We start from the raw sequence: 25,891 nt of genomic DNA on the forward strand, positions 1-25,891 counted from the left end.
CATCAGCTGATGTTTTGTATCCCCACTAACAGAAGAATCTCTCCCCAGAGAAGACGCGGTGCTTGGATAAAATTAAACACAACTTGTGCTTCTTTAAGGGGCGGATATGCTCCTCTTGGTAAATGCCCTGCCTACATTTTCAAATGTTTGAAAAAAGGTGAGCGTAGCACCGAGACGAGCAGCACTAGTCGTTTAAGCGCTTCCCACAATGCACTCCCCGGTCATCAGCGGGAAACCAAAATGGCGAACGTGTTGGGGGAAAATGAGCCGTTTGTTATTTTCTGAAGAAGACACAAGCCCAGCAAGTTGTAGCGACACGTGTTTGAAATAAACTAAAGCACGGAAGGAGCGGGATAGCAGCGTTCACTGATATCCAGTTGTTTTGTCGTACGAGTTATTTGTAGAAGCGGAGGGGACCGAATGAGGTATTGTTGTCATCATGTTTTCCTCCTGTTGGGGGGTGTGGGTCCGACGGTCAGCGACCTGTCCGGGCTGTGGCTTCACACGGGGTTATTCATGCTAACATCCAGGCCTGGTAGCTAACTTTTTATAGACACAGTATTTTAATGTCCATCCTCATCTCTGCGTGTCCCCTTTTCCTCTGTTGCGGCTCATATTTGCCATGCTGACTCTGTATCCGAACAAAGGGAGCCTCGGTCCGACGGACGGAGGCTAAAAGGACACATTAAAATAAACCTTTAGGATGGCTCAATAAGTTTTATTTCCCTGCTGAAGATTAAAAAGTTTCACATACGATATTTGTAGAACTAAACGTTACTACTGACATGGCCAGCGAGATTCAAATGCCAGTTTAGTTATAAGTAAATGGCATTGTAACATTTGTCGCATTAACATTTGCGTTCATTTTTATTTTTTTCCATGAAATAGGTTATAAAAATACCCTGCATTGTTTGCAGCCATCTTACTGACTGCGTGGTTGTGGTTAATTGCCAATTAGCGCTAAGTGGGAGTATAATCGTGTGTTGTCTGTATCCACTGGAGAGGAAATGGCATGTCTTGTAGTTTGTCATCGTTTGGAAAGCTTTTACAGTATGTCTTTGTATTTTCCATTGCCACTACACGCACAGGAGGTTATTTAGTAGAGGTGCACAGATTATCTGCAAATGCTCTTAGCTGTTATCAGTTATAAAGAAATCGAAAACTGTTGCAAATTATAGTGATGTGTTTTCATTCATTTTTGTCTTGTCAGTGATCAAACACATTATTCCATCTGTGCCTTACATTTAGTCCTTTCGCAGGTACAAGGCAAGCAAAATATCTAAACCAAGGAGAGAAACATTAAAATGTTAATCTGTTTTGTGTTTCATGTAGTGTAAGTGTCCTTTAAGTGCAGAGAAAGATTTTTATAAAAATGAGTCAGTTACACTGAACCCTTCATTAGGTACAATCTCATGCAATCCTGTACAGCTGCTCTGTCATGAATTCTAGTTTTACAGTGTTATAATTTTTGCAATATAATTACTATATATATATATATATATATATATATATATATATATATATATATATATATATATATATATATATATATATATATATTTTTTTTTTTTTTTTTTTAAACTTGCAACTGTCAAAAGTTCTAATTTTACTATAGGTTTATTATTAAGGTCATAGTGGGTGGTGGACTTATACTGGACTGCATTATGTTAAGAGGTGTTTTTAATGTTTCGTGCCCTCATATATGTGAATAAGAAACCATATATCTCTCTCCCTGTTGCATTGCCTGTCACTATTTTTCAGAGACTCAGGGGTTGTGGATCACCTGTCTGTCCATCACAGAGCTCACCCCCAGCGGCAGCAGGCTGTGTCCTTGTCCCCAACGAGCCTTTCTGCTGGGGGCGAGTATGGAGAAGACAGCATGTCTGTTAGGTTTACAGAGGGACAGGATGTCTTGGCCCGGTGGTCAGATGGCTTGTTCTACCTGGGGACAATCACAAAGGTTAGTTGGTAATTTATTTATGATTTATTTTTAAATCACACTATCATTGGATTTCTAAATTAATGAAATGTGTTAACTATGCAATGATTTCCTATCATTTCTGTGTTGCTATAGGTGTGAAATACATGCATGTGTGTTTTTCTTAGTTTTTTGTTTTTAAATAAGAATAATATCAATACGTTTTTTATGTCTTTATCAGATTGATCGAGACAAGCAGAGATGCTTTGTTGTTTTTGAGGATCGGTCAAAATCTTGGGTTCTGTGGAAGGATATTCAGACAGGTAAGTTCTTTTAACCTTAAAATTTGTGAGAACTATGGAATTTAACACTGAAAAAATGGTAATGGTTATTTGCAGGCAATCTAAAACATTTAGTGTATGTACCTTTTCATTGGTGGGTCCTGTCTGAATTTAAATTCCGCACGTTTTAATTAAGAATTTTCTCAAATTTCCAATGTACTATCCACACCCCTGTCAGCCCTCTTGAGTCTTGCTTATCTCCCTACTCTTGTTGGTGACTGTTAACTGTCCAGTGTCTGGCATCAGTAGAGCAATAGTGTAAAAGGGGAAATGCACAGAGAGGGAGCTTACAATTCATTCACTTCAAATGTAAATAGGATATTGATTTCCTTTTGTAGTAAAGCTTACCATAATTCACAACAAATTAAAAAATGTTAAATGTTAAAAAAAACTATCCACTGCAGTTAAGAACTTTGTTTTCTGCTGACCTCCAGTGGTTAAAGTTCTCATTTTGCTGCATTGATGCAGAAATGAACTTCAGGTGTTTGACTACAGCCATGTATTATGTTTCTGTTTAACTGCTCGATTCTTCCATATGTTCATAAAATAATTTTTTTATTCAAGTATTATGTAATTATCTCCAGAGAGTTTTGGGTTATCTATGTCTGAAGTGTCTGTTGGCATCCAATATAATCCAGTGGATTCAAATTTGTTTTGTTTTTTCACTGCAGGAACAAACACATTTAAACAGTTGAAAATAAATGTCTCTTATGATTTGTCATATTACTACACAGCCCATACCATCTTTTCCAGTCATAGAAATAACTAAAATAACACTTGCAGAGCTTACTAGGCTGCATAAAGACAAGTTATGAAAGAGTTGTGATTCTTTGCCCTGACGTTCTGTTTGTTTCAGGGGGTGAAGATGATGAGGATGATGAGGAAGATGACATTGTGTGCTCCATATGCCAGGATGAAACTTCAGATGAACCCAATGAGATTGTCATTTGTGACAAATGTGGACAAGGTACAGTTGAGAGTCTCAGATTTTCACCGACCAACCTAATTGTATTTTGTAAATACAAGCAAATTTCAAATTTGGTGCTTGCAATAACCTCAAAAGAATTGGCAAAATTAGACTGAAAAGTTTATAAAAATATTTTTTATCACCATTTTGGATTAATCGAACATTAGCAGGTTTATTTATATCAGGCGACAGTATATAATAGTTGAATAATGATAATTGAAAAACTTAAAATCTAAACAAATTGACAAAACCTCCCAACTTTTCTGAAAATAGTTCAGTTCTTCATAGAGCACTTCACTTTAAAGTTTTTCTCCTTGGCTTAGATATTTTGCTTGCTTTGTACCCCAGTTGTACATTGCATTCGATAAAAGAGCCTGCCAAATGACTACATATAAATAGTGTTTTGTAGATATTATATTAGCTTTTATTTAAAGAGCCAATGTATCCTCCCTTTGTAGGGATGCTCCGAGAACCAAGAATACTTTGGTACAAAGTCAGTAACAAAAGTCAGAAAACCCGATGGAACTTGTTTTCAGTGGTACCGGGAGCACATAAGTAGCTGTTGGAATGGGAAATGTGCTTTATTTTTTTATTGATTTACCTTTGGCACTGACAGGGTCAGCATAATAACCCTACAAGTGTAATCTGACATTAAATACAAAGATAGAAAGAAGGAAGGAAACGCTAACTCATGAGATGTTGTAGTTGCAGCAATAAGTCTGCTGCGACTTCTAGGAAAAAACACAAAGGTTGTGTATGTATTATGGACTACCAAAAGCTGGTATCTCAGAGCAGTAAATATAGTTTACTTTCTCATTTTTGGCATGATTGTTTTGTTTTAAATAACACTAATTTTATTACTTGAAGGCTCCACCCCACTCTTGTTGCTAGAATAGTATAAAATATTTCATGTTGATAAAATCTAATGAAATAAATAAATTTTATTTGCTTTGGTATGGAATTGTCGGATTTCAGTGGTATTGGTCCTGATCACGAGATTGCTGGTATTGTCACATCACTTCTTTATTCAACCCTACCTATTCTTAAATATTTGTTTGTCATTTCTGGTCGTTAGAGTATTTGTATTTAAAGAATGATCCAGTAGATGGCAGCTGCATGTATTTGTCTTTTTAGGCTACCATCAGCTGTGCCACTCCCCCATCATTGATGCCTCTGTCATAGACTCTGATGATAAGTGGCTTTGCTCGGAGTGTGAGCTCACTTCAATACCCTCACTACCCAAGGTACAGATTTTGCTTTAAGTATAAATCCATAAAACCTTTAGTTCTTTGATTAGATGATTGTTTATGTGCTTGACAAATAGCCATTGTGAGACTGATTATTCACTGTCCATTAACTGTACAGTTTTTTTGGGGGGTAAACATTCTTTTTGTCTGTGTTGGCTGTAGATTGGGGATGCACACAGAAGGGGCACAACTGCTACGGGCTTTCTGCAGCAGCAGCAGCAGCAGCAGCAGCAGCAGCAACAGCACATGGAGGTGCACCTATCCTTCCCATACACCTTGAACCAACTGGTGTGGGACCCAGGCCACAAAACGAACATCCAGCAGTGTTACTGCTACTGTGGAGGCCCAGGAGAGTGAGTAACACAGTGGGTTTTTTTTTCTTTCAAGCACAAATACATCCTAATATTACGTACAGTTACAAAAGAGTTAACTACTGTATTTCCCTTTGTAGCTGGTACCTGAAGATGTTGCAGTGTAACAGGTGTCAGCAGTGGTTCCATGAAGCCTGTCTCCATTGCTTACAGATGCCCATGCTCTACGGAGACAGGTACAGGCACTACTCTTTGAAAATATATGTTCAGCATAGAATATTTCTACCATGATTATTAAAAAGATTTAACCATCTTTTGAAATCCGTGTAAAAGATATATTAAAGTGCAACAGTACCTGACATTTGTATCCCGATATGGTCCAAAGATTAAAATGACGGAAAACAACCTTTAAAAAAGTATTTTGACTTTTGATCTCTCTTTTCTGCATGGATCACTCTAACAAGGTGTTCACACTACCAACAACAATTTGCTGGTCTGTAGCAAGGTAGCAAAGCTGTAGTTGTGTACCACATGTATTTACATGCTATCTATTGTCTGCAGCTTTCATCACTGACACACCAACAATGTCTGCAATTAGCTTTTATTTTTAATTTTTAAAACGATTCTTCTTACTACTGTCTTGGTAACATACTTGCAGATTGGGTCGCTCTTAATGACCACGACAAGTTTGCATTAACAATGAATGGACGCAGTCGCTTACCCAGCAATGTGTCGTTGGTATTGTGAACATATTTGAAGTTCAGCAGAGCAAATGATATCAGCTTGGTATTGAGGTGTTCATCTCCACGTGCATCTTCATACAAGTGGAGGGCACATTATCTTGAATTACTGCTTGCATAACATTTCATGTCATTTACTTCCTGAAACACCATGACATTTCAGTCAGCTCAAGTAACGTGTGTGTTTTCACCTTCAGGTTTTATCTGTTTATTTGTTCCGTTTGCAATGGTGGACCAGAGTACCTCAGCCGACTTCCTCTCAGATGGTAATTGAATTTTAAGATGCATGTTCCTTTTGGCACAGCATATTGGTTAATAAAGTACGCAAGCTTTTTATAAATTAGTTTTAGATACTATGGTTCATGTAACACCAAATGCTAGAGTTCCACTGTCTAAGCCTGTTTTTTCTTTTCCACTTTGGCAATACCACTGTGCTTTAACTACCACTAGAGTTCCTACATTTTCTAAATATATTTAGTTTCTTTTTATAATCTTTTTGAACCCACCTTAACTAAGAAAACCTAACATTTACTAAAATGTTTCAGGGAGGATGTTGCACACTTGAGCCTGTACAATTTAAGTGTGATTCACAAGAAAAAGTATTTTGACTCTGAGATGGACTTGATGGCTTACATCAATGACAACTGGGAGCTGCTGCAACTTGGAGAGGTAAGGTCATTAACTTTTTTATAACAATTATTATAATGAATAAATTAGAACTACCTGCCTACCAAATTGCATTTTAAACCATATGATATTGATTGTCTTGAATATTTAGTTTTTTCCTGCACCCTGACTTTCCTGTTTGACCTGTCCTCCCTCTGTGTCTGCAGCTTGCCAAAACACCAAGGTCAGAGCGATATGATAATATTCTTGAGGCATTAAACAACAACAGCAGCACGTAAGTTATTTCTTTAACCATTTAAATGTTAGTTATGTTGATAATCACCTGAACAGGGTCAGGTGACTCTTTTTTTTTTTTTTTTTTTTTTTTTTTTTTTTTTAGGTTCATGTCGGGGAAAGAGGTAAAGAAAAAGAAGCACTTGTTTGGCCTGAGAATTCGTATCCCACCTTCTCCCCCCAACTCAGATGAGCCAACCAGCAAAGTGATGGAAAGAGCGTCGCATGAAATCACCATCAAGGGATGTAAGTCCACCAAGGTGCTGTCTGGCGTAAGGTAAGGATTCTAAAGTTCTAAAATAAATGTTTGGAAATTTTTGAATGGGACATCGTCAAGAGGTTTACATCTAGTCAACAGACGCTCTGTTTTCCTGGCTCTTTTCTCATCAGCTCATGGTATCGATTAATGTAAGCTCTTGAATAGGGGTGTGTGATATCGTAATATGAGATCCCGAACGTTACACGTCTCCATGGTCTGCCTTGACAGCTAGATTGTGAACATCATGATACACTGCACATTTTGTCAGTTGCAGTTCTATATCCAGTGTGCAATGCTGTGTTACGTACCTTACATTTCGCTAGTCAGCTGGTGGCATGATGGATTACAACACATTACAGAGCTTGCTAAAAAGAATTCACTGTGTCATAGAAATCTGGTTTTGATTGAGCAACACAGTGCGAAAAGACTGTTATTTGCAGCTGGCGAAACAACAAACCTTTTTAAGCACCTCATACAAGAATCGCCCAAACAGTACGTTTATAGTCAAACAGTAAGAGGACTCTAGCGGCAAACAAACAACTCCAGTGACGGCATATGCAAAAGAGACAAAAACTGGAAGATGAGCATTTTCAGAATACTCCTTAAATAGCTGATCCACGCTATGAGATACCCAGCTGCAAATATTTTTCCAACGTGGTGTTTCCACTTTAGGGAAATTAGTAATTTGCAAAATGGTCTTAAAAGTCACCATGATAAAATAGTGAATTGTAATTCTGTCTGGAAAAGTGGCATATTTTTGCCATATTGCCCACCCCTACTCTTAAATCATGAACTAATGATATAAAATAACAAGAAGTTAGTAAAAAAAAAAAAAAAAAAAAAAAAACTGCAACAAGCACTCTTTTTTTAATATTGTCCTGCACTTTATAAATTGTTAATAGTATGTAACTGGTAAAATGTTTCATTTTTTTTAAATGTAGAACTGTGACTTATTGTGAATCTGGGGAGAAATGTTGTTATTGTTGCTGTGGTACTTGCAGTACTTTAACCAATGGTACAAATCAGAAGAAGAAGAAGAAGAAAAAGAAAAAGAGGAAGCAAGGAGCACGTTCTCTGGAGAGACTGGCTAAACCACAACGCTCCGGTGAACTGTTGTCCCAGGTGTGTGTGTGTGTGTGTGTGTGTGTGTGTGTGTGTGTGTGTGTGTGTGTGTGTGTGTGTGTGTGTGTTTGTATATGTGTCTTGGTGGGCGTGAGCTGGGTGTGTACATATTTGTTAAGAGGTGTGCGTATTGTATTGTGAAAAACTGTAGCCTCATTTGTAGATGTTTGTGGCAATGGATTAGAGAAAAACCCACTTGGAAGTTCTAATATTTTTTTGATGCTTTGACAGCAAATGCGAAAGCCTCTACCAATAGAGCCCCATACATTGGATCGCTTATCCTCTATCAAGTAAGTGAGCAACTGTGGTGCAAATTTAGTTTTAAACAAACAAACATGCACTGTGTGCAGTTAGAGCTGCAGCTGACCATTGTTTATTGTGTTTGTTATTTAATTCATTTAGTTTAAAAAAACACATACAAAATAGAGAAACAACCTGCACAGTTTCTCTTCAAATCACTTTGGCCCAAATATCAGTCTAAAATGAATATATTTAATTTACAATGACATGATTGTTTCAGCAACACATATAGTGACAGTAAGTCTCAGCTATTTAATTTGTTCCTGTTTTAATGTTACATTCCCAACCAGCTCCAGGCCTGACAAGTCTCTACTGTCTTTACGAACCTCAGACGTGGAATCCATAGGAGCCCTGAGCACCTCAGAAACTACCTCAACTAGCTTTTCTAGACAGTCAAGGTATGTCTGCCTCTTTTCAACTGTAACATTTACCCTTTTCACACTTTGACACTGGCTTTATATCATCACTTTGATCCAGACGTGGAAAATATCTACAGTAATGGAATAGATTTCTATTAACTTATACAATTATATTTATTTGACACCAGCATTATCACTTTGAGTATATTTAAGCCGGAGCACCACAGTTACCAAGTCCAGCATCACAGTTGAACTCTTGTGATGCTTTAACACATACAAGGAAAAGGAGCTGGCAGTATTTAGCCACTCTGTGCTTTTCTCTTTGTGCTTCTGTTCTGTTTTGTATCAACTACTTAATTCTTTTTTTGGCAATTCCGTTTTTTTGTTTTGTTATTGTCCCTTGAATTAATCCGTTTTTTCAACTTCCTCTTTTCCTCTCAAACACCCTCCAGTCTCTGTAGCTCCAACAAGACCCGCACAACAGCTTGCATCATGCCTGTTTCCTCTCCACCCTTGAAAAGGAAACGTGGGCGTCCACGACGGGTCCTGCAGCCCCCTAACCTGGAGATCCCTCCTCCCAGTCATGCAGACATAAACCCCTCAGCTGCAGAGATGCTGAGCTCCCTCCCAGGGCTTCACTCGGCAGACATAGTTCATGGCATGGATCCCAACAGCCAGCTCTCCCACCTCAAGAGCTCCATCAGCAGCTATTTTGGAGCAGCGGGGCGGCTTGCTTGCGGGGAAAAGTACAAAGTCCTGGCCCGACGGGTCACCCTTGATGGCAAGGTGCAGTACCTAGTGGAGTGGGAGGGAGTCACTGCTTCCTAGGCTTGCCACTGTCATTGTCATTTCTAACATTTAACCAGCAGCTACAAGAGGTTTGTGGCTGTGCTGAGGACATGTACACTGCCTGTATCCAGAGCATTAACTGAGATATGCCTTTATTTTGTTTAGATAGGAGCAGGTGTTGCGTATTAAGCTTTTTGTAAAGCCTACTGGTTTTGTGCAAAGATGATTATAGCACATCTCAACAACAATTCATTATACCACACCATATTTGTGTTATTCCACTTTTGTTATCTGCTTTGAATGTTTACAGAACCCCCCCCCAAAATAATTCATCAGTGCACTGCACCTGTAGGCTTTCAGTGAAGCATTATTTAGCTTGTTTTTGTTTTGTTTGTTTTAAAAAAACTAAAACAAACGTAGTGCTATGCTCTCATTTCCCGACCAATTAAGGGTAAAACTGTAAGGTTTTTTTTGACCAAATGTAGTTGGTCAATGTTTTGGAGGATAAAAGAAAGAGGGGAAGTTTGTGCAAGCAGTGAAGAATTGCATTTGTTTAGGTAAAATTTATTTTCTGACCAGATTTGGTCAATATTAAGTGTCCCCTCCTTTTCTAGTTCCAGCTGTGAGTACCTCTTGTTGCCTTGGGCAGACATATCCTTCAGTTCTGTTATGAAAATTTGCTCCTTTATGAGCAAGTCAGGAGGAACTCAAAACAAAAGAGATGTGCTGCTGCAAAATATTATTTTATATAGAATTATACTACATTTATTATTACCTTTTCTACATGTACTTTGTCTTTTTTTCCGTTCAACAGGGCAGATGTCTCGGATTTTTCTTTTTTTAAATTATGGATTGCACAAATTAAATTATACCTGTTAGGCAATCGTGTCATTTTGAACAGTTAATTTAGGAGTTTTCTTTAATTTTCCCTTAATCATGGGTTTACATCTCTGCAAACCTACAGGAACCTTGATAATTGGGTAATATTAAAATTAAAATTCCAAATCCCCTAGATGTGTAATTTCAACATAAATACCCAGAATCCCATTAAATTGTGTGCATTCTGGAAAATATTGTCTTCATAGTAAACATTTTGTCAAGAAGCTTCAGTGTGTTTGAACACATCCTTTTTAAAGACCTTTCATTTAAAATTAATAAAGCGACTGTTAATTTTTGAAATCTTATCTAATCCTACTTTGTCTCATAGGTATTCAAAAAAGTGCTGCACAAGATGAATGTTGTATACCCAGTATCCATACCCAGAATTATTAATTATTTAGCTTTTTTTCTGTGCTGCCTATGCAAGTTAGTCCTGGAAAAATGTATTGTTCAGTCACATAATAGGACCATACAGCTTGACAAAAGAAAAACTTCAGCGTTACAGTTGAGATGATTTCACTCAGGCGTGCAGTTTTTTTTTGTGTGACGGGTGCAACAAAAAATTAAACTGTAACTTGCTTTTACAGTCAAGTTCACCTTGTATTTTACACACTCAGGATATGCCCAAAAACTTCACTGTATTGCATAGGCCAGCATTTGCAGCTAGATGTATTTTGATGTTATTTACTCAGTGTTTTAGGTCAGTATTTTTTATATCTGGTCCTCATTTTGTCACATTACTGTGAACAACTGGACCATGTATGTTCTTTTTCTATGAGCAAAAAACATTTGTAGTTCTTTTTTTTTTTTTACTGCTTGTTTCAACAGTCACTGGAAAACTAATATGCTGTATGTCATTGCAAGAGATAAATCTTCAGTTGGTATCTCGTTTTGGAGATGTTTTGTTAAAATGGACCGTGGCATTGATACCTCTGATGTAGTCAGTGCATTTGAAGCTCTCTCTCTGTTGAGTCTACATGTTGCTCCCACTGACTTCAGCAGGCTTCTGCAGCCAAAGAACACACATCATGTCATGTTTGCTTTGTCTCTCGAGATTCTTCTCATTACACTTTTATACATCCATTTATAGGTTGACATGTTACTTCTGAACCTGTTTTGTTAAAGAATTAATAAAAACAGATATTTTGAAGTGTTTTGCATGTTTATTTGCTGCCTATAGGTAATGTTTCGGTGCCGGTGTTATGAATCAACTTGAGACCACGTTAACTCATGACAGTCAGCCCAATCCGATAATGGTTGCTCGTAGCTACGTGTTTTAAAAACGGGAACACACATCTTGATTTTCATTACACAATACATGATTCATAGCCTTTTAATCCCGTTTGAGTAAACATGAAGTGTACATGTAGTTTAAATGTGTATTTTGAACACTGCGCGTAGTTACACAAACGCACCGGTGAGCGTGAGTAGATTCATCACGTCAAAGTACGCGCCATTGTTCGCGGCCACTGTCAATGACAGCCCTCTGCGCCAATCACTTCACGCACATTTCTGACGTGTCCAATCACAAAAGGCGTTGCTACGGTGTGGGCGGGTACTACAATTACAAATCGTTCAAACTGTAGCTGCACTCGGTAGCCTGGAGGATTTGTCCAGTTAGCAGATACAAATATACATTTTGGAGCTTTCGTAGCTTCAGGACAACTACATTAACACTTAATTCAAAAGCACAGACGACGTCTGTCCGCTTGTTTGGTGGCGTTTCCTTTAACAATACCCATAACTTTAGCTAGCGCAGCACCTGTTGATCTAGGCAGCATCTTTGTTTACATTTAGCGAGTGTAGCTATGCTAACTAGTTTGCAGTTCTTTGCTACAGCCACAGGTCTTTAAAACGTAGCCGTGTGGTAACGAGCGACTTACCGGTTATCTACGCCTATGTGACTATTTCTTCAAGTTGTAAATGTTACTTGAGAAACCGAAAGCTGACATGAATTGAAAATGTGGCCAGTTTGAGCAATCTGCTTAGACTGCCTGAAAGCAGCTTGGAAAGTGTGGGACAGGATCTGAGGTGAGCTAACTGCAGGACGTGTCTGAACCAGCCACTCTTCAACTTACAAAACAAACCTGCTTTCAGGTTGACTGCTTTCACAGTCGACCTGGGGGTCATGGGGATGAGTGTGCACAGAGGAGTCCTGATTGACTGACCTTACAGGACCTGCAGACTCCTGATGCTTTGTCTCAGCCGGAAGAGACCTCATACTGGGGTCAGCAGAGAGAGGTGTTGTTGCAAGCTGTTTACGCCCACCTTTTTCCAACTCTGAGGTAAGAGAGGAGAATGTGGGATGAAAAGTTATTAACGTTAGATAAGAGATAACCATTCAGATATGCTATACTGTACCTATCACCGTCTGTCATGCAAATTGTTGTATGTGTGCATATGTACGGGATTGGTACTTGATTTCTCAAAAATGTGTTCACTCATACTGTCTCTGTACAGTGTCAGATTAATCACATAATGTGCACAGATTATTAGCTATAAATTAGATAGTAGGATTACAGTCAGTTTTAAATGTACATGTAGTTTTCACAGCAATCAGTGTACATTAGGAAAAGAGGAATCAGATGTTATCCTCCTGTCGCTGTTCTATTTTAGAGTAAGCTCTCTATAGACCCCTTGCACACTTCTTATTCATACCTGTCTTGTTCTTTTTTTTTTTCAATCTGTCTCAGGTAAAGCAATGTCAGTAGGGATGGAGTCAGTTTCTTTTAGGAAGAAGGTGGGCTGTGTGCGTCAAGAGAATGCCTGTCTGACTATGCCGGATGAGCAGCTCATCAGTGACCTAGATGCTGTGCGATATGAATTGGCCACTTCTAAGACTCAGGTATCATCCCTACACAGATAATTTGTTTGGAAAAAATGACTGTAATCTTAAAGCACTTTATCTTGTGCTTTATCTTTTGTGTGTTACAATTAAGCACAATTTAAAATCAGTGTTATTTACTACAGCGATTGTTGTGATATGTAACAATGAATATTAAAATCTGTGATAAAATCCAATCATGTATGGCAGAAACCACACTAGATGCAAGTATTTTAATAATTCTTCAGGCTCTGTCCTTCAGCATGTTCACATTAAAATAAAAATATGGCAGAAGATCAATAAATGTGTAGCTGTCCAAATACTTATAGTCTGTACTGTATGTGTTTTCTTTTTCAGGTCCACCTCAGATGCCCTGGGGTTGTAAAAAACAGCGTGTCAGTCATGTGTGAGCGTATTCATCAGCTTGAAGCAGAGCTGGAGGCTCAAGCCAAACAACTAAAGTAACCTCACAACCTTGTGAACCTGCAGATGTTTTTATTTTTCTCACTGTATTTTTAATACTGCCAATTTATATGCGCTGAATACTGAGTGCAGTGAGTTATTGATAATACTAGTATGACAAAGTATAACATATTTATTTAAACTGTTGCGACTTCAAATTAAATGTAGCATTAATTTGCTGACATGTCCTTGGCTATGCTTCACAGGGCAGCAGAGCTGAGGACTGAGTGTAGCCAGGAAGCAGCAGCCCACGGTGACATTGTGGTGGCAACTCTCACTGAAGAGCTGAATGTGCTCAAAGAAGAGCTGGACAGCAAGATAGCACTAGGAAAACGGTACAGTGTTTTTCTGGTGTCAGCTTTGCTTAATTTAACTTTAGCATATTTTTTATTTAATTAGAGTGCAGTTTACAAATCAACATATTTCTTTATGTCTTTACAAATGCTAGGGGTGGACATTATAGTCCTCAAAATGCATCATAAATTTTCTTGAAACATTGTGACTTTTTAGGCTATATTACACACCCCTATATATTTATGACAATATAGGAAGAAAATGACTGAACAGTGTTTTTTTCAGCATTTAAAAACAAAATGATGGGCATTTTCCATCCCTCTTTTCCAGTAAATTACCATCCTAAGTTTTATTCACAGGCAGCAGCTTTACAAAGTAGTTCAGGAACAGATTTTACATGCACACTGCTTTGTATTCAGCTTGTGTTGTTTTGTGCACTAGAGAACACGAATACATCATATGTCATTGTGTTGCTTTATAACTGATATCGACCCTGTCAGCGCTGTCTGCTTGATTTAGGCCTTAAACTGGAATATAATCAAATGTTTTATGAATAATTTACACATAAATACGTTAGTTGTTATAGTACATTTTGTATGTTTTCCTTTGTCCTCTACAGGGCTGAACAACAACGGAACCAAGCACTTGAAAATGCAGAGAAACTCAAAGAAGCTTTTAAGGATTACAAAGCCAAAATTTCCTTTAAACTTCAGAGGGTATGTTTAATTAATTTAAACAATTGAATTATACAAATTGAATATTATATTTAATAATAATACAATATAGTATGTTTGATTTGTGGTACCCAAAATGTGTTTACATTTGTTTTTAGGTGATGGAGAATGAGAACAAACTAAAATTAAGTCTTATTGAGTGTGACAGAGAGAAAGAAGAGCTGGAAATGAAAGGCACAGTGTTGGAGAGAGAGAAAGCAGAACAGAGCCAAACAATCAGGTATACAGAAGACCTCATTCTTCAGAAGAAGAGCTACTTTGACCTGCTGGTTAACGTGTTTAATCTTCTAACTTCCTCCTTTTCTGTGTTGCAGCCAGCTAAAAGAGGAGCTGAGGCAGACCAAGTGTTTGGCTGCTGAGCGCTCAGATTTCCAGACTAAGCTCGAGGAGGCTGCCCAACGGGCATCACATCTGCAAAGGCAGCTTGTGGAACGGGAAGCAGAGTGCAGGGAGCAGGGCCCTTTGCGCAGACAACTGGAAGACCTGCGCGTTCTGACCCAGAGCCAGGAGCAGAAGGTGGCCCAGAGCCTCAGAGAGGCTCAGCAGAGTCAGGTGGAACTGGCCAGCCTGGAGGCCATACTGGCACTGCTGCATCTACGAGAGGTGGAGAGACATGGCATTAACACATTAACATTGTCATTTGTTTTTGTATGCCACATGATTTTGCAAAGTTTCCCACAATGTTTGACTTTAGGGACTGTTACATCATCAGTTTATTTGTTTGCCTAAATCTGGCTTTGGTGGCACAGCAACTGTCCAAAACAAGTTGCCATATGTAACACTGATCTTGTAAAAGGGGGTGATGTGTTTTCTGTCATGTTATGTTTTTTACTTCAGGATGCTGTGAGGCCACTCTGTGCCAGACCCTGCATGTTGCCCCCTGTAGACTATTCGGGAGCTGCAAACCTAATAAAGCTAAAACCTGGTATGTTGATAAACCTTTAGTGTAGTTTTGTAGGTCATTTGTGTTTAACACAGATGTCTCAGAGATTAATTATTATTCATTTCTATGTGTTTGTTTTTGTTCTAGCTTCTTCATCCTAGTGAAATTAGTTTGGGATAATTAAACTAAGTAAGAGTTGAGACATTCATTCTGTATCCCTACTAAAAGTGATTTGGGTGCGTGCCCTTCAAATAAATGTAAAAATATAAGAAACATCTTTCAATCATTGTAGCTTAATTAATTATACATCGAAGTAGTGAAGGGTATTAGATGTAAGGTATTTTTCCCTAATATTAATAATAATAGTAGTATTGCATTGCTTTCTTTCACTGTTCTTTCTTTCACTGCTCAATCCTTGCAGGTGAAGGATACCAACAACTGCTGCGGGTGCTGCAGTCGACAGAGGCTGAGCGAATTAAACAGAACAGCCTGGTTGAGCGGCTTCAGGAGCGTCTGAGCAGAGCCCAGGAGGAGATCTCATCCCTGCAGGGCTCCATGGCCCAGAGAGCCTCTCACTACCAGAGCCTCCACATGGACCTGCTGGACAAAGTTAGCCAAGCTACTGACACAGAGAAAGAGGTCACTTTTTAGTTTTTTAACCAAACTTGAAAGGTGACTGTTGGGTCTCTATTGTTGCACTCACAAGCTGTTCCCCCCTGCTTCTTTTTTTTTCACCTCAGTTGAAGAGGAAAAGTGCACGAGTGGCTGCGATGGAGAAACAGTTACAAGAGAAGACTTCAGCCTACAGTCAGGTGGCACTGAAGAACACTGAGCTGGAGAATCAGCTTCTGGTACAACACACACACCTGTTTTAGTCACATTTGTGTAGTTTTATCCACGTGTGCAAAGGAAGTTCTGGTTATGAATAGTGCTCAGTCATAGTTCACAGCCCTCTGACATGGATTAGGAGTAATATTTGCACATTTGGAATGAATTCTGTCTCTTCTTTAACACTTAATCAAATGACAGGAGAAGACCAGCAGTCTTCAGCATTACCAGTCACTGATGACCAAAAAACAAAGAGAATACCAGCAGTCCTTGGACAAATGTAAAAAAACACTGTCTCAACAATGCACGGAGCAGCAGCACAGAATAGAAATGGTAATCTGCAATTTTCTCTTCTCTGTCTTCTGTATAAATCTGCTACACCTCCATGTTACTGTTGTGTCAAACAACACAAGCTCATATTTGAAACTTGAGATTATTTAGAAGTCATCTAAGTGATACAGAAAAAGTATTTTCTATCTTCTGCAGCTGCAACTGTCTTTAGAAGAGGCTCAGTCTCGAGCGTCGGAGATGGAACAGGAGCTTAGTTTAATTCAGCAAGAGCGAGATGAGGCACAGGAAACAGTTCTCCTGCTGCGGACTACTGTGGACCAACTCACACAGGTCAGAACCATAATAGTGTCTCTAATACTTTCACTCAGTACACATTTACATACCATCCTGTTTATGCAGTATATGAACATTTTTAACTTTGCTTTAATATCAGGAGAAGCAGGCTGTAGTGAGACACAACGAGGAGTTGCTGCAGAGTTTGAAGGAGCAGACAACTCAGTCTGCCACCAAGGTTTGTACAAAACATGGATATAACAGTTAAAAAAAAGAACTTATTCCACCGTAATCACTGGTGTGACTGCCATTGGGCTGTGTCTGTACATAAGGTGTGTGAGCTACAGTCGTGTCTGTCAGCGTGTAGAGAAGAACTGGGAACATACCTGCAGCACATGAAAGACGTAAAGAAGAACTATGAGAGTGACCTGCAGACTAACAATGAGAAGGTACTTTGTTACATATAATGAGAAGGTCTTTGAGGAGCTTTTGCTTATGCAAATTGTTGTTGTTATACAATTGTTTTGTGCCTTCATCCCCTTTCAGATGACCTCTCTGCAAGAGAAGCTCCATAGCACCAGTTTGGTTTGTCAGAGATCCAGTGATCACAACATGCAACTGCAGCTTTCTCTGCAGCAGCAGCAGACTATGCTGACAGAGAGCACTGCCCGCATCTCTGAACTGGAGGAGAACCAGAGCCAGCTGCAGAAACAGGTAGGCAGAAACTGTCAGAAGGCTTTTAAATACTAGGATAAGGACATGTACATCATACAAAATACATAAGTGTCTGTAAACAAATATGTGTCTGAAGTAATAACCAAAAACAAATTCTGGTCTTTTATGTCTTTATTGAGAAGTGGAAAAACTATGTGAACCCTTTGAATAATGAATTAAAAAAAGCATATGTTAAGAAAATTAGTTTGGAGGTGTGGACTAGAGCTGCTTTGACTGACAAAAACCACTCTCACTTTTTGAGTTTGCACTGCACAAGAAGAATACGCTTATGTGACACATACCTCACCAAAAGGAGCTTTAAGAGGACATACGATCAAGAATAGTTTATTTACATAAAGTTGGAAAGGGTTAAAAGTCATTTCAAAACTGTAGACCAGTCTACAGTTAGACAAACAATCTACAGATGACACTTTGGAACTGTGGCTACTCCACCAAGAAGTAAGCAGCCAGTCAAAATGACAAAGAGCATAACGAACACTCATCAATGAGGTGATAAATATAGTTTAATAGTTTCAGATCAGATTCTACATCTAAATAATTTTCTGTCAGATATTGTATGTAAGTTTGTCTTTAAGCCATCTCAGAGTGTGAGAACCGTATCAGTTTTCCATATCATCTTGAGATGGAGTTTACTTTATAGTTTAAACTTTATTACGTATTAATATCACTATAAACGGTTTTCATGTTTTAAAATACCAAGTTTAAAGATTCAGCATTTTCACATATCAAAGTAAAATGTAAAAGAGGCTCAAGAAGCTTCTTAGTAGTAAAGACTGGGCATTTTATTGAAGCTTTAAATTACATTTGCATATTGAAATCCGGAAAGAGCTGAAGAAAAGACAAATATACACAGATAACATGCAGTCTTACTGCTACACAATGTAATGTGTTAGTGCTAATTTTGTATCTTGCTTGGGGAAAACAGTAGTTTTCATTTAGTTCAGAACATTTTAACTGCTGGTTCCACTTTCTGTCCTGTGTCTGACAAACGGAGCACAATTATGTCCATTCAGTGAGCAGTAATGTGGAGCCTGTCACAAAGTCATTTTCAGGGTATTTTTGGATTGTGGGATTGCTCCTTATTTATACTGTAGAACTGATGTGTGTGTATTAAAAGAATGTCCTATATGTTTTAAAAATGCTTCTTGATGTGTCTGTCCACAGGTGTCCAGTCTGGAGCAGCAACTGGAACGAGCCCGGGCTTCTCTACAAGATGAGGTGAGGGGCAGAGAGCAGGAAGCTCAGGAGAACGACAAAAACCTGCAGGAGATGATCCAGAGGAACGGAGAACTCTCTGAGTCTATCACGTAAGAACACTTTAGACATTTAACATTTGAGGTTGCTTAAATGTTCGTATTCAACCAATTACATTGGTTCAAGCTTTTTAGGACATGGTTTGTGGTACCTTTGTTGAGAATATTGCAAAGTGTAATTTTGTATCCTATTCTATATATAATGGTTTAATAGTTTGAATGGAGCTTTTGTTTCTGACAGAGCCTTTTTACAAGTGTGCTTTTTCTTGACCTGAGGCAAAGACGATCCGTCCTTAACAGTCTGTGACAAGTCTCATGATCACACCACAGCCATCCTCTCTCCGCCCCTTCAATCCATGAATATGAATATAAAAATGGGAAAACTGGGAGGTAGAACCCAGATGTGATGGGGGTTATTTCACTCTGTAGAGCTACCTTCTTTTTTGTGAGATACGTTTCAGGCGAGTGTTAGTTAATCTTCCTAGTTCCTAGTTCCTCTGATTGTTTTAAAGAAAATTTCCTTCTCTCTTTGCTCTGACACTGCAATGGGAGCTGTCCTCACAGTAAGGTGGGAAAATGGAGCGAAATACAGGACAGAAAACATTAATAGTTTTGGTTTCCCTCACTATTTCTATGTGACATTATACTGATTATACCTTACTGTTCGTGCTTTATCTTTCCTATCTTTTTGCAGCCATCTGACTTCTGAAATGACTAAGTGTCGGGGAGAGCTAGTGTCTAAAGAGTCGGAGCTGCAGCGTCTGAGGAGGGACATCGCTGCCAAGACTTCACAAATTAGCCGCATGGATGAGAACCTGCAACAAGTGAAGAGTCAGCTCAATAGCAAGAAGGACATTGGTATGACGTATAATTTTGTCAACTGTAATGTTTTCATGTCAGTTATTTTAATTTACTTTTTGTAGTGAATAGACACTTTTTTTTGTCCTTTTTAATAAACTTGTCCGTCTTGCCCTTTCCAGCGGTGGATCTGGAGGACAAGCTACATCGTTGTGAGGCAGACCAGCTCAACTGTGCGCAGCGGGTCAAAATTCTGGAGGAGCAGCTGCAGGCAGTACGTGGGGAGTTGGTTGATACTCTGGAGCAGCTACGAGAACTAAAGGATGTTCTGCAGAGAACTCAAACCACTGCAGATGAGCGACAAGCCTCAGTGGAAAAACTGACTGTCCAGCTTAGGTGAGGATACGACATCATGTGAAATATTCTCACAAAGGGTGAGCCTCAGCTGGAGGAAAGATGCATATGCTGATCTTCAGATAAGATGCTCCAATGTGTCTAAATTATCTGTGTTGGAAACAATATCCATCTTCATTTTACGTTTCACAAACACTCCTAAAAACTCACATACAGTCACATACAGAATCCACTGCTGTTCCAGTGTCATACATCCTCACACCCTGACTACACGCCCTCCAGATAATAGCATAGCTAATCTTTACACTCAGATGAAACAATAACATTTGTACCCATTTTTACAGGAAATCTCTTGCTGTTTAATATGTCATATTATGAATTTTAATGTCTGTTTACTTTTTAAAAAAAATCAATTTTCCCTATTATCCATCGTGTAATTTGTTGTGACAGATTTTTTTCCCCCATGTACTTTGGTTTATGATGTAATATATTTTATTTAAAGCTGACAGATAGGTTTGTACATTCCAGTCCCATACGTTGTGTAACACACTGTATACAGTTGTGGGTGTACCCTCCCGGTTAATTTGATAATTTCTTTTTGTGTAAAACTGGAAAAAAAAAAAAGCAGGACACAACATGTTTGAGCTCTTTAATAACTACTCACTCCACCTGTTCTGATAGACTGTCTTTGTCTTTAAGAGCATAACTGATATATATTAGGGATACACCCTGGTATAGCAGTGACATCCACACATTTGATAGAGAAAACTCCCTTTAAAGAAGAAGAGAGCTGTTGCCAATATGTCTTAATCTCCTTTACCCACAAAAAAGCTCCAATCATAGTTATGGTGTTAGTACTCCAACAATGAACTGCTTGAGAAAGTCATGTTCCTTGTATTTGGCTAATCAGAAATCACACAGTCATTCTTGCTATTCAGGAAATACTCCCAATGTCTCTTCACGGTACTCCATGCAGACATATTTAAAAGACTAACTAAAACAGAATTATGCCTCATAACCTCTTCAGTTAGTGTATGTCTGTGTGGCTTCACAGTGAGACCCAGAGGGAGTTGGAGGAGAGGACTCATGAGGTCTTAGACATGGACAATGCACTGAAGGAGAGACAGGGGGAGCTCCAACAGAGAGCACAGCTGGTACAGCACACATATTTTATGAGTATTTCATTTTACTTCTGTCTGTGCTGACATTTTGTTTCCTTTTATTTTGTCTGTTTGATTTTTTCTTTTATTCATTTGTTTTTGTCAGCTCGCTCAGCTGGATGTGGCCATCAAGCAACACAAGCAGGAGATGGAGAGGAAGGTGGCGTGTCTACAGCAGAGCTTGGAGGCCAGAGAGAGAGAGCTAAGAGACACGCAGAGGGAGCTCACAGACAGGAACATGAAGGTCAAGAGAATAAGAGGGCAAAATATGTCACCTAATGTCACTTTGAGAGCTTTTGTAGACATTTGGAGAGAAACATACATTCTTATTGAAACCTTAGAGCAAAAAACATAAATTGAATGGAATAACAAATTACTAAACAGCAATGCATACTAAATGATGTTGACGCAAGTGATGTGTTATCTGTGCTGAACTCGTTTGGTAACGTAGCATTTTCTTTACACCTAAAATGCAGCCTGAGGAGCCACTGAGAAAACAAGATAGAAAACAAGATAGAAAGCAACAGGAAGTTTCATCATAAATGTTAATAATATGCAGCGTGTTGCAATGAAAAATGATACATTCAAACTATTAATAAGATTTTATTGTAAAAGTTATTATAAATGTTGCTCAAAGCAGCTTCGTGCAAAGCTCAAGAGCTAAAAGAAGAGCCAGAGTTGATGTATTAAGAGCTGCGTCTGCAGTGACAACTCTGAGTGTGAAATAAAATATGGAGGAGCTTGGAAACCAACAAGATAGCATTTGATCAGATTAAGTTCAACATTTAATTAAAAGTTTCTGTTGGGTAGATTAGTGTCATTGATATAAATGAGTAGGACCAAATGATAGAAACAGTCTGTTGAACTACATCTTAAACTAAATCCTCTAAATTGATCATACAGTTGAATCAACCCTCCTCTAAACCAGGCTGATCAAAACCTGAACATTATCACCTCCATTAAGGTGAGTGTTTTAGACTGCATTAGTTTTAGCTTGGTGTACCAATAAATTGTGTGTGTGTGTGTGTGTGTGTGTGTGTGTGTGTGTGTGTGTGTGTGTGTCTGTGTCTGTGTGTGTGCGTGCTTATTTTAGGAATCCCAGGAGCTTGGCCAGAAGCTGCTTATGTCCCAGCAGCAACTTCAGACTGTGGTGAAAGACCTTGAAGAAACTCAACATCACTGTGAGGCTTTGACTCAACAACTAGACGCCGTCAGGCTGCAGATTAAGGAAAAGGTAAAGTCAAACATTTGTTTTTGTTTTTTTTTACAAAACATAATACTTTTTTACAAGTTAACTGCTGTAGCTTGTAGCCTCAAAACCAAATATTTGTCATAAAACACTATGACTGGTTTAGGGTGAATACATTACCAAAAGAACGGATCATATTCCTCTGAACATGTGCTGTGCCGGATTTTTTGTGTGTGTGTGTGTGTTTCTGCAGGAGGTCCAGCTGTGTGGCATGGAGGAGGAACTGGCTTTAAAGGAGGCACGTTGGCTGCAGTCGGAGGCCAGGCTGCAGAGCATGGTCACCTCTCTAAAGCAGGAGCTGGAGCTGGAGAGGGAGCAGCACAGCAAGGAGGTACAGTAGCTACCAAGGCTCCAAGATGGTGTCAGCGTTTCCCATCTAATATCCCATCTAATCTAATATTAAACAATCCTAAATATTGTAAAAGGGACAAGTTTGCATTCGAGTTCAAGTTTAGTGACGTTAAACTGTTTTTTTTACCTGATTACATCAAAGTAATTTACTCCTTAAATCTAAACTGCAACTTATCAAAATTACTGATGAAATTCTAACTGTGGTGCTGTTGTGCTATAATCCTTAGCTCCAGTTTATCTTAGTGATAAGGTTGTAATTAGATACTGTAACATCAGACTGTTGTCATACTTGTTCATGAGAATTATTTTCAGGATGAGGTCTGTTTGTCTTTTTCCATCTGCGTGACAGATGTCTCGGTTTTCAGTAAGATCTTCTACCCGCAGATTTCTTTTCCTCTTTTTTTCTTTGTCAACGTCAGCACCACCGTGTGAGTTCCCTCTTTCTTCCATGTTGACTCATCCCTCCAACATGCATCTGATAACTTTTTATATAGTGCTGATGTTTTATGATGATATTGGTTTACTTCTTTGCCCTGTTGTAAACTTCTGATCCCTCTGCCGGTTACATCAAATGGATGAATTATAGTTTTATTATCATATTAGCAGCAGTGCAAGGGTCAATCTAAGAAATGGGCTTTACCAACTGCAGGGATGTAAATGAACCAGCAACTTCTCCTAACATGAACTTGAAGTGTAAAGGTTCTGGTTTGCTTCTCTGCTGAGAGTTTTCCCTCTTCTCTTGTGTTGGTTGGTGTTTACACACACACTGTGCTTATGCTAATTCTTCAGAGGAGGCGCTCTTTAATCATGGACAGGCGGCAGCTCCACATGTTCTTACCCTCTCTCCCTGGCAGGTCCTAAAACTTGATTTAATACTAACAGGTCATTCACACTACCAACCAATCCTGGTCCAGTGACAGTGGCCATTCACTATCAATGGAAACTAAGCCGACTGAAGGCCATCTGGGATGAGTGCAGTGGAGACAAAAGCAGAACTGGTTACAGCTATTGCAGTCCAAAAACCCCAAAACAAAATCTATTCACTTAGCTGACGCTCATACGATTCCAAATCAATTAAAATTGTTGTTGTTCTAGCCTTGCTCTGATGACAGCCGTCCGTTTCCCTCCGTCCACAGCTGGAGTCTCTGCAGCAGACTCGAGGCCAGCTCCTTAAAGTCTCCGAGCAGATCTCCTCCACCATGCGCACCTCCCAGGAGCAACTCACTGCCAAACTCCAGCAATGCCAAGACCAACTTGAACAAGCCAAAAAACAGTGCGATGAGTCCGAAGCCCAGCTGGACCGGTCTAATGCTGAGTTGGATCACACCCGGCACCAAGCCAGTCACCTCCAGACACAGTTAGGCCAAAGCCAGAGCGAGCTCCTTCAATGTAAAACCCAGCTGGAGCAAAGCAAGAGTCTGTACGAGCAGGCCAGAACCCAAAACAGTCACCTTCTCAATCAGCTGGAGCAGCTCAGAGTCCAGTTAAATCAAGCCAGAGTCCAGGCTGCCCAGCTCCAGACTCAGCTAAACACCTCTGAGAAATCTATGGAGACCTCCACGGAGTCCCTGCTCATCAAGGTAGGATTTAAATGTGGGCACAATTAAAGCTGCACAATGGAAGTTCTTTTAGTCTTTAAGTATTTGTCCTCTCTGCAGGAGTCAGAGGTGACCCGTCTCCAAGCCAGGATCTCCAGTCTGGAACGCGCTGCTGAGCGCCAGAATCTGTACAATCACACTCTCTCACTCCCTGCTCTTCACAAATGTACACAGTCCCCAGGGCACTCCACCTCTTCTCACTCTCCTCCTTCTTCCCCTAAGAAGCGGCACACACCTGTCTGCTCCAGCGCACACACTCAGTCAGCCCACCTCCGCTCGCCAGTACACACACAAACTCAGCCCAGCTCTGCCCCTCACCTGCCCGAGAGTCACCAAACTCTCCACTGGCTGCAGAGCAGTAGCATTGACTCCTCCCTGGATCTCCCTCTGAGCTTGAAGGCCACACTGAGGGAGGCTTTGAACAAGCAGCCGTGGGGGGAGTCCTCCTCCTCCTCAGTCTCCCCTGTGCCAGACACAGTGGACCACAGCTGGCAGGGCCTCAGTGCTGTGGATGCCACAGCAGCCTCAGACCTCTCCTTCAACCCCCTCACATACATGGTGGACAAACAAAGTGAAGAAAACCCGGACACTTCGACGAAGGACGGAGATGACGAGTGGATGAGTGAGTCAAGGAGAGCGTCTGTGCGTACTTTGGTGGGTGAGGAGCAGGAGGTAGATATGAGTTCACTGACAGGGATGCTGAGGTTTGTTAATCAGACATTAGCCATGCAGGAGGACCTTTCTCTATGGAGCTCCACAGGACTTTCAAAGTCCTGACACAACCTTACACTTGAGGTACCAACTTCGCTCATGTCTGACATGTACAATGATTAGTCAGTTAAACAAATAGTTTAGGAAATTAATCACCACCAGTTTGTGTAACTCATAATTAATTTCATTCATAGTAGAAATTGACTACATGTTGACAGTCAGCCAAGCTCATATGTGACAGACTCAGTTCCCTAAAAACACGATTGGTCTGAATACTTCTGCTTCATGTTTCAGCCAGATCAATGCTAAAAACAGTGCAGACAGTTGACAGGATGAACATCAGACTGCACATCTCTGCAGATTTTATTGTGAAATAATGTCAACATGTGTGTCTGAAGTGAACAATGGGCAGGATTAGTATTAATATATTTTTATTTTGATTTACTAGATGTTTTTTTTAGATTGAGTTTAGAAACGACCATTATTTTATACCCCCCGAGAACACGTATGGTTAAATATTAAATTCTGACTGTTCATCTTTAGTCATGAACTAAGATTAACATTCAGAAACTTTTTTTTTTTTTTTTGGCAGTTCTGCAAATATTTAAACAGCTCCACGTCATTACATTTTGATTGAAATGCTAATAAATCCTGACTGGTGCACAAAAATAAACCCCACTATCTTATTTCAGTTTAGCTTGAGGATGCTGAGTTGTTTCTTCTCTTTAGACGGGTTTTAAGAAGACCTAAAGAAGATCTGTTTACACTGTGTCCTTGTAGCACTTCACGTTAAGTTTGAAATCAAGCTGTGTGTCCCTGTGTGTCAGGGACAAGTTACATTTTCCGGTCAGTAAATGATTCACTGTGAAGTTATTTAATGTAAATGTTTGTGTAACTGATATTTATACACTGTATGTTTACACTGTTTGACCTAAGCTAAGCAAATAAAAGATCTTTTATT

General features: G+C 39.4%; 2 protein-coding genes across 4 annotated transcripts; both read left to right on the plus strand.

The window, feature by feature from the left end:
* The first annotated feature begins 180 nt into the window (after window positions 1-180).
* mtf2 (metal response element binding transcription factor 2) lies at window positions 181-11,282 on the plus strand. Of its 2 annotated transcripts, none has more exons than XM_026374167.2 (15): window positions 181-425; window positions 1,762-1,960; window positions 2,160-2,241; window positions 3,116-3,226; window positions 4,361-4,470; window positions 4,636-4,826; window positions 4,925-5,020; window positions 5,722-5,790; window positions 6,070-6,193; window positions 6,358-6,425; window positions 6,531-6,701; window positions 7,685-7,805; window positions 8,037-8,095; window positions 8,396-8,503; window positions 8,917-11,282. In XM_026374167.2, exons 1-15 carry the CDS (start codon window positions 421-423, stop codon window positions 9,290-9,292), a joined length of 1,890 nt encoding a protein of 629 aa, XP_026229952.1. In that variant the 5' UTR covers window positions 181-420; the 3' UTR covers window positions 9,293-11,282. The 2 variants fall into 2 exon arrangements, with proteins under 2 accessions (XP_026229952.1, XP_026229953.1); XM_026374168.2 differs by having other exon boundaries at window positions 8,040-8,095.
* Window positions 11,283-11,711: 429 nt separating this feature from the next.
* Window positions 11,712-25,891, plus strand: ccdc18 (coiled-coil domain containing 18). Of its 2 annotated transcripts, XM_026374166.2 has the most exons (25): window positions 11,712-12,163; window positions 12,247-12,417; window positions 12,826-12,977; window positions 13,314-13,417; window positions 13,625-13,753; window positions 14,332-14,428; window positions 14,545-14,666; window positions 14,761-15,049; window positions 15,284-15,371; window positions 15,751-15,968; window positions 16,070-16,180; window positions 16,359-16,490; window positions 16,644-16,778; window positions 16,882-16,959; window positions 17,054-17,170; window positions 17,268-17,435; window positions 18,621-18,763; window positions 19,404-19,567; window positions 19,690-19,903; window positions 20,916-21,015; window positions 21,128-21,265; window positions 22,115-22,255; window positions 22,464-22,601; window positions 23,758-24,201; window positions 24,280-25,891. In XM_026374166.2, the coding sequence occupies exons 3-25, from the start codon at window positions 12,834-12,836 to the stop codon at window positions 24,994-24,996; spliced, it is 4,131 nt and encodes a 1,376-aa protein (XP_026229951.1). In that variant the 5' UTR covers window positions 11,712-12,163; window positions 12,247-12,417; window positions 12,826-12,833; the 3' UTR covers window positions 24,997-25,891. The 2 variants fall into 2 exon arrangements, with proteins under 2 accessions (XP_026229951.1, XP_026229950.1); XM_026374165.2 differs by having other exon boundaries at window positions 11,712-12,417.

This window comes from Anabas testudineus, chromosome 17 (assembly GCF_900324465.2).
Source record: "Anabas testudineus chromosome 17, fAnaTes1.2, whole genome shotgun sequence".
Classification (NCBI taxonomy): domain Eukaryota; kingdom Metazoa; phylum Chordata; class Actinopteri; order Anabantiformes; family Anabantidae; genus Anabas; species Anabas testudineus.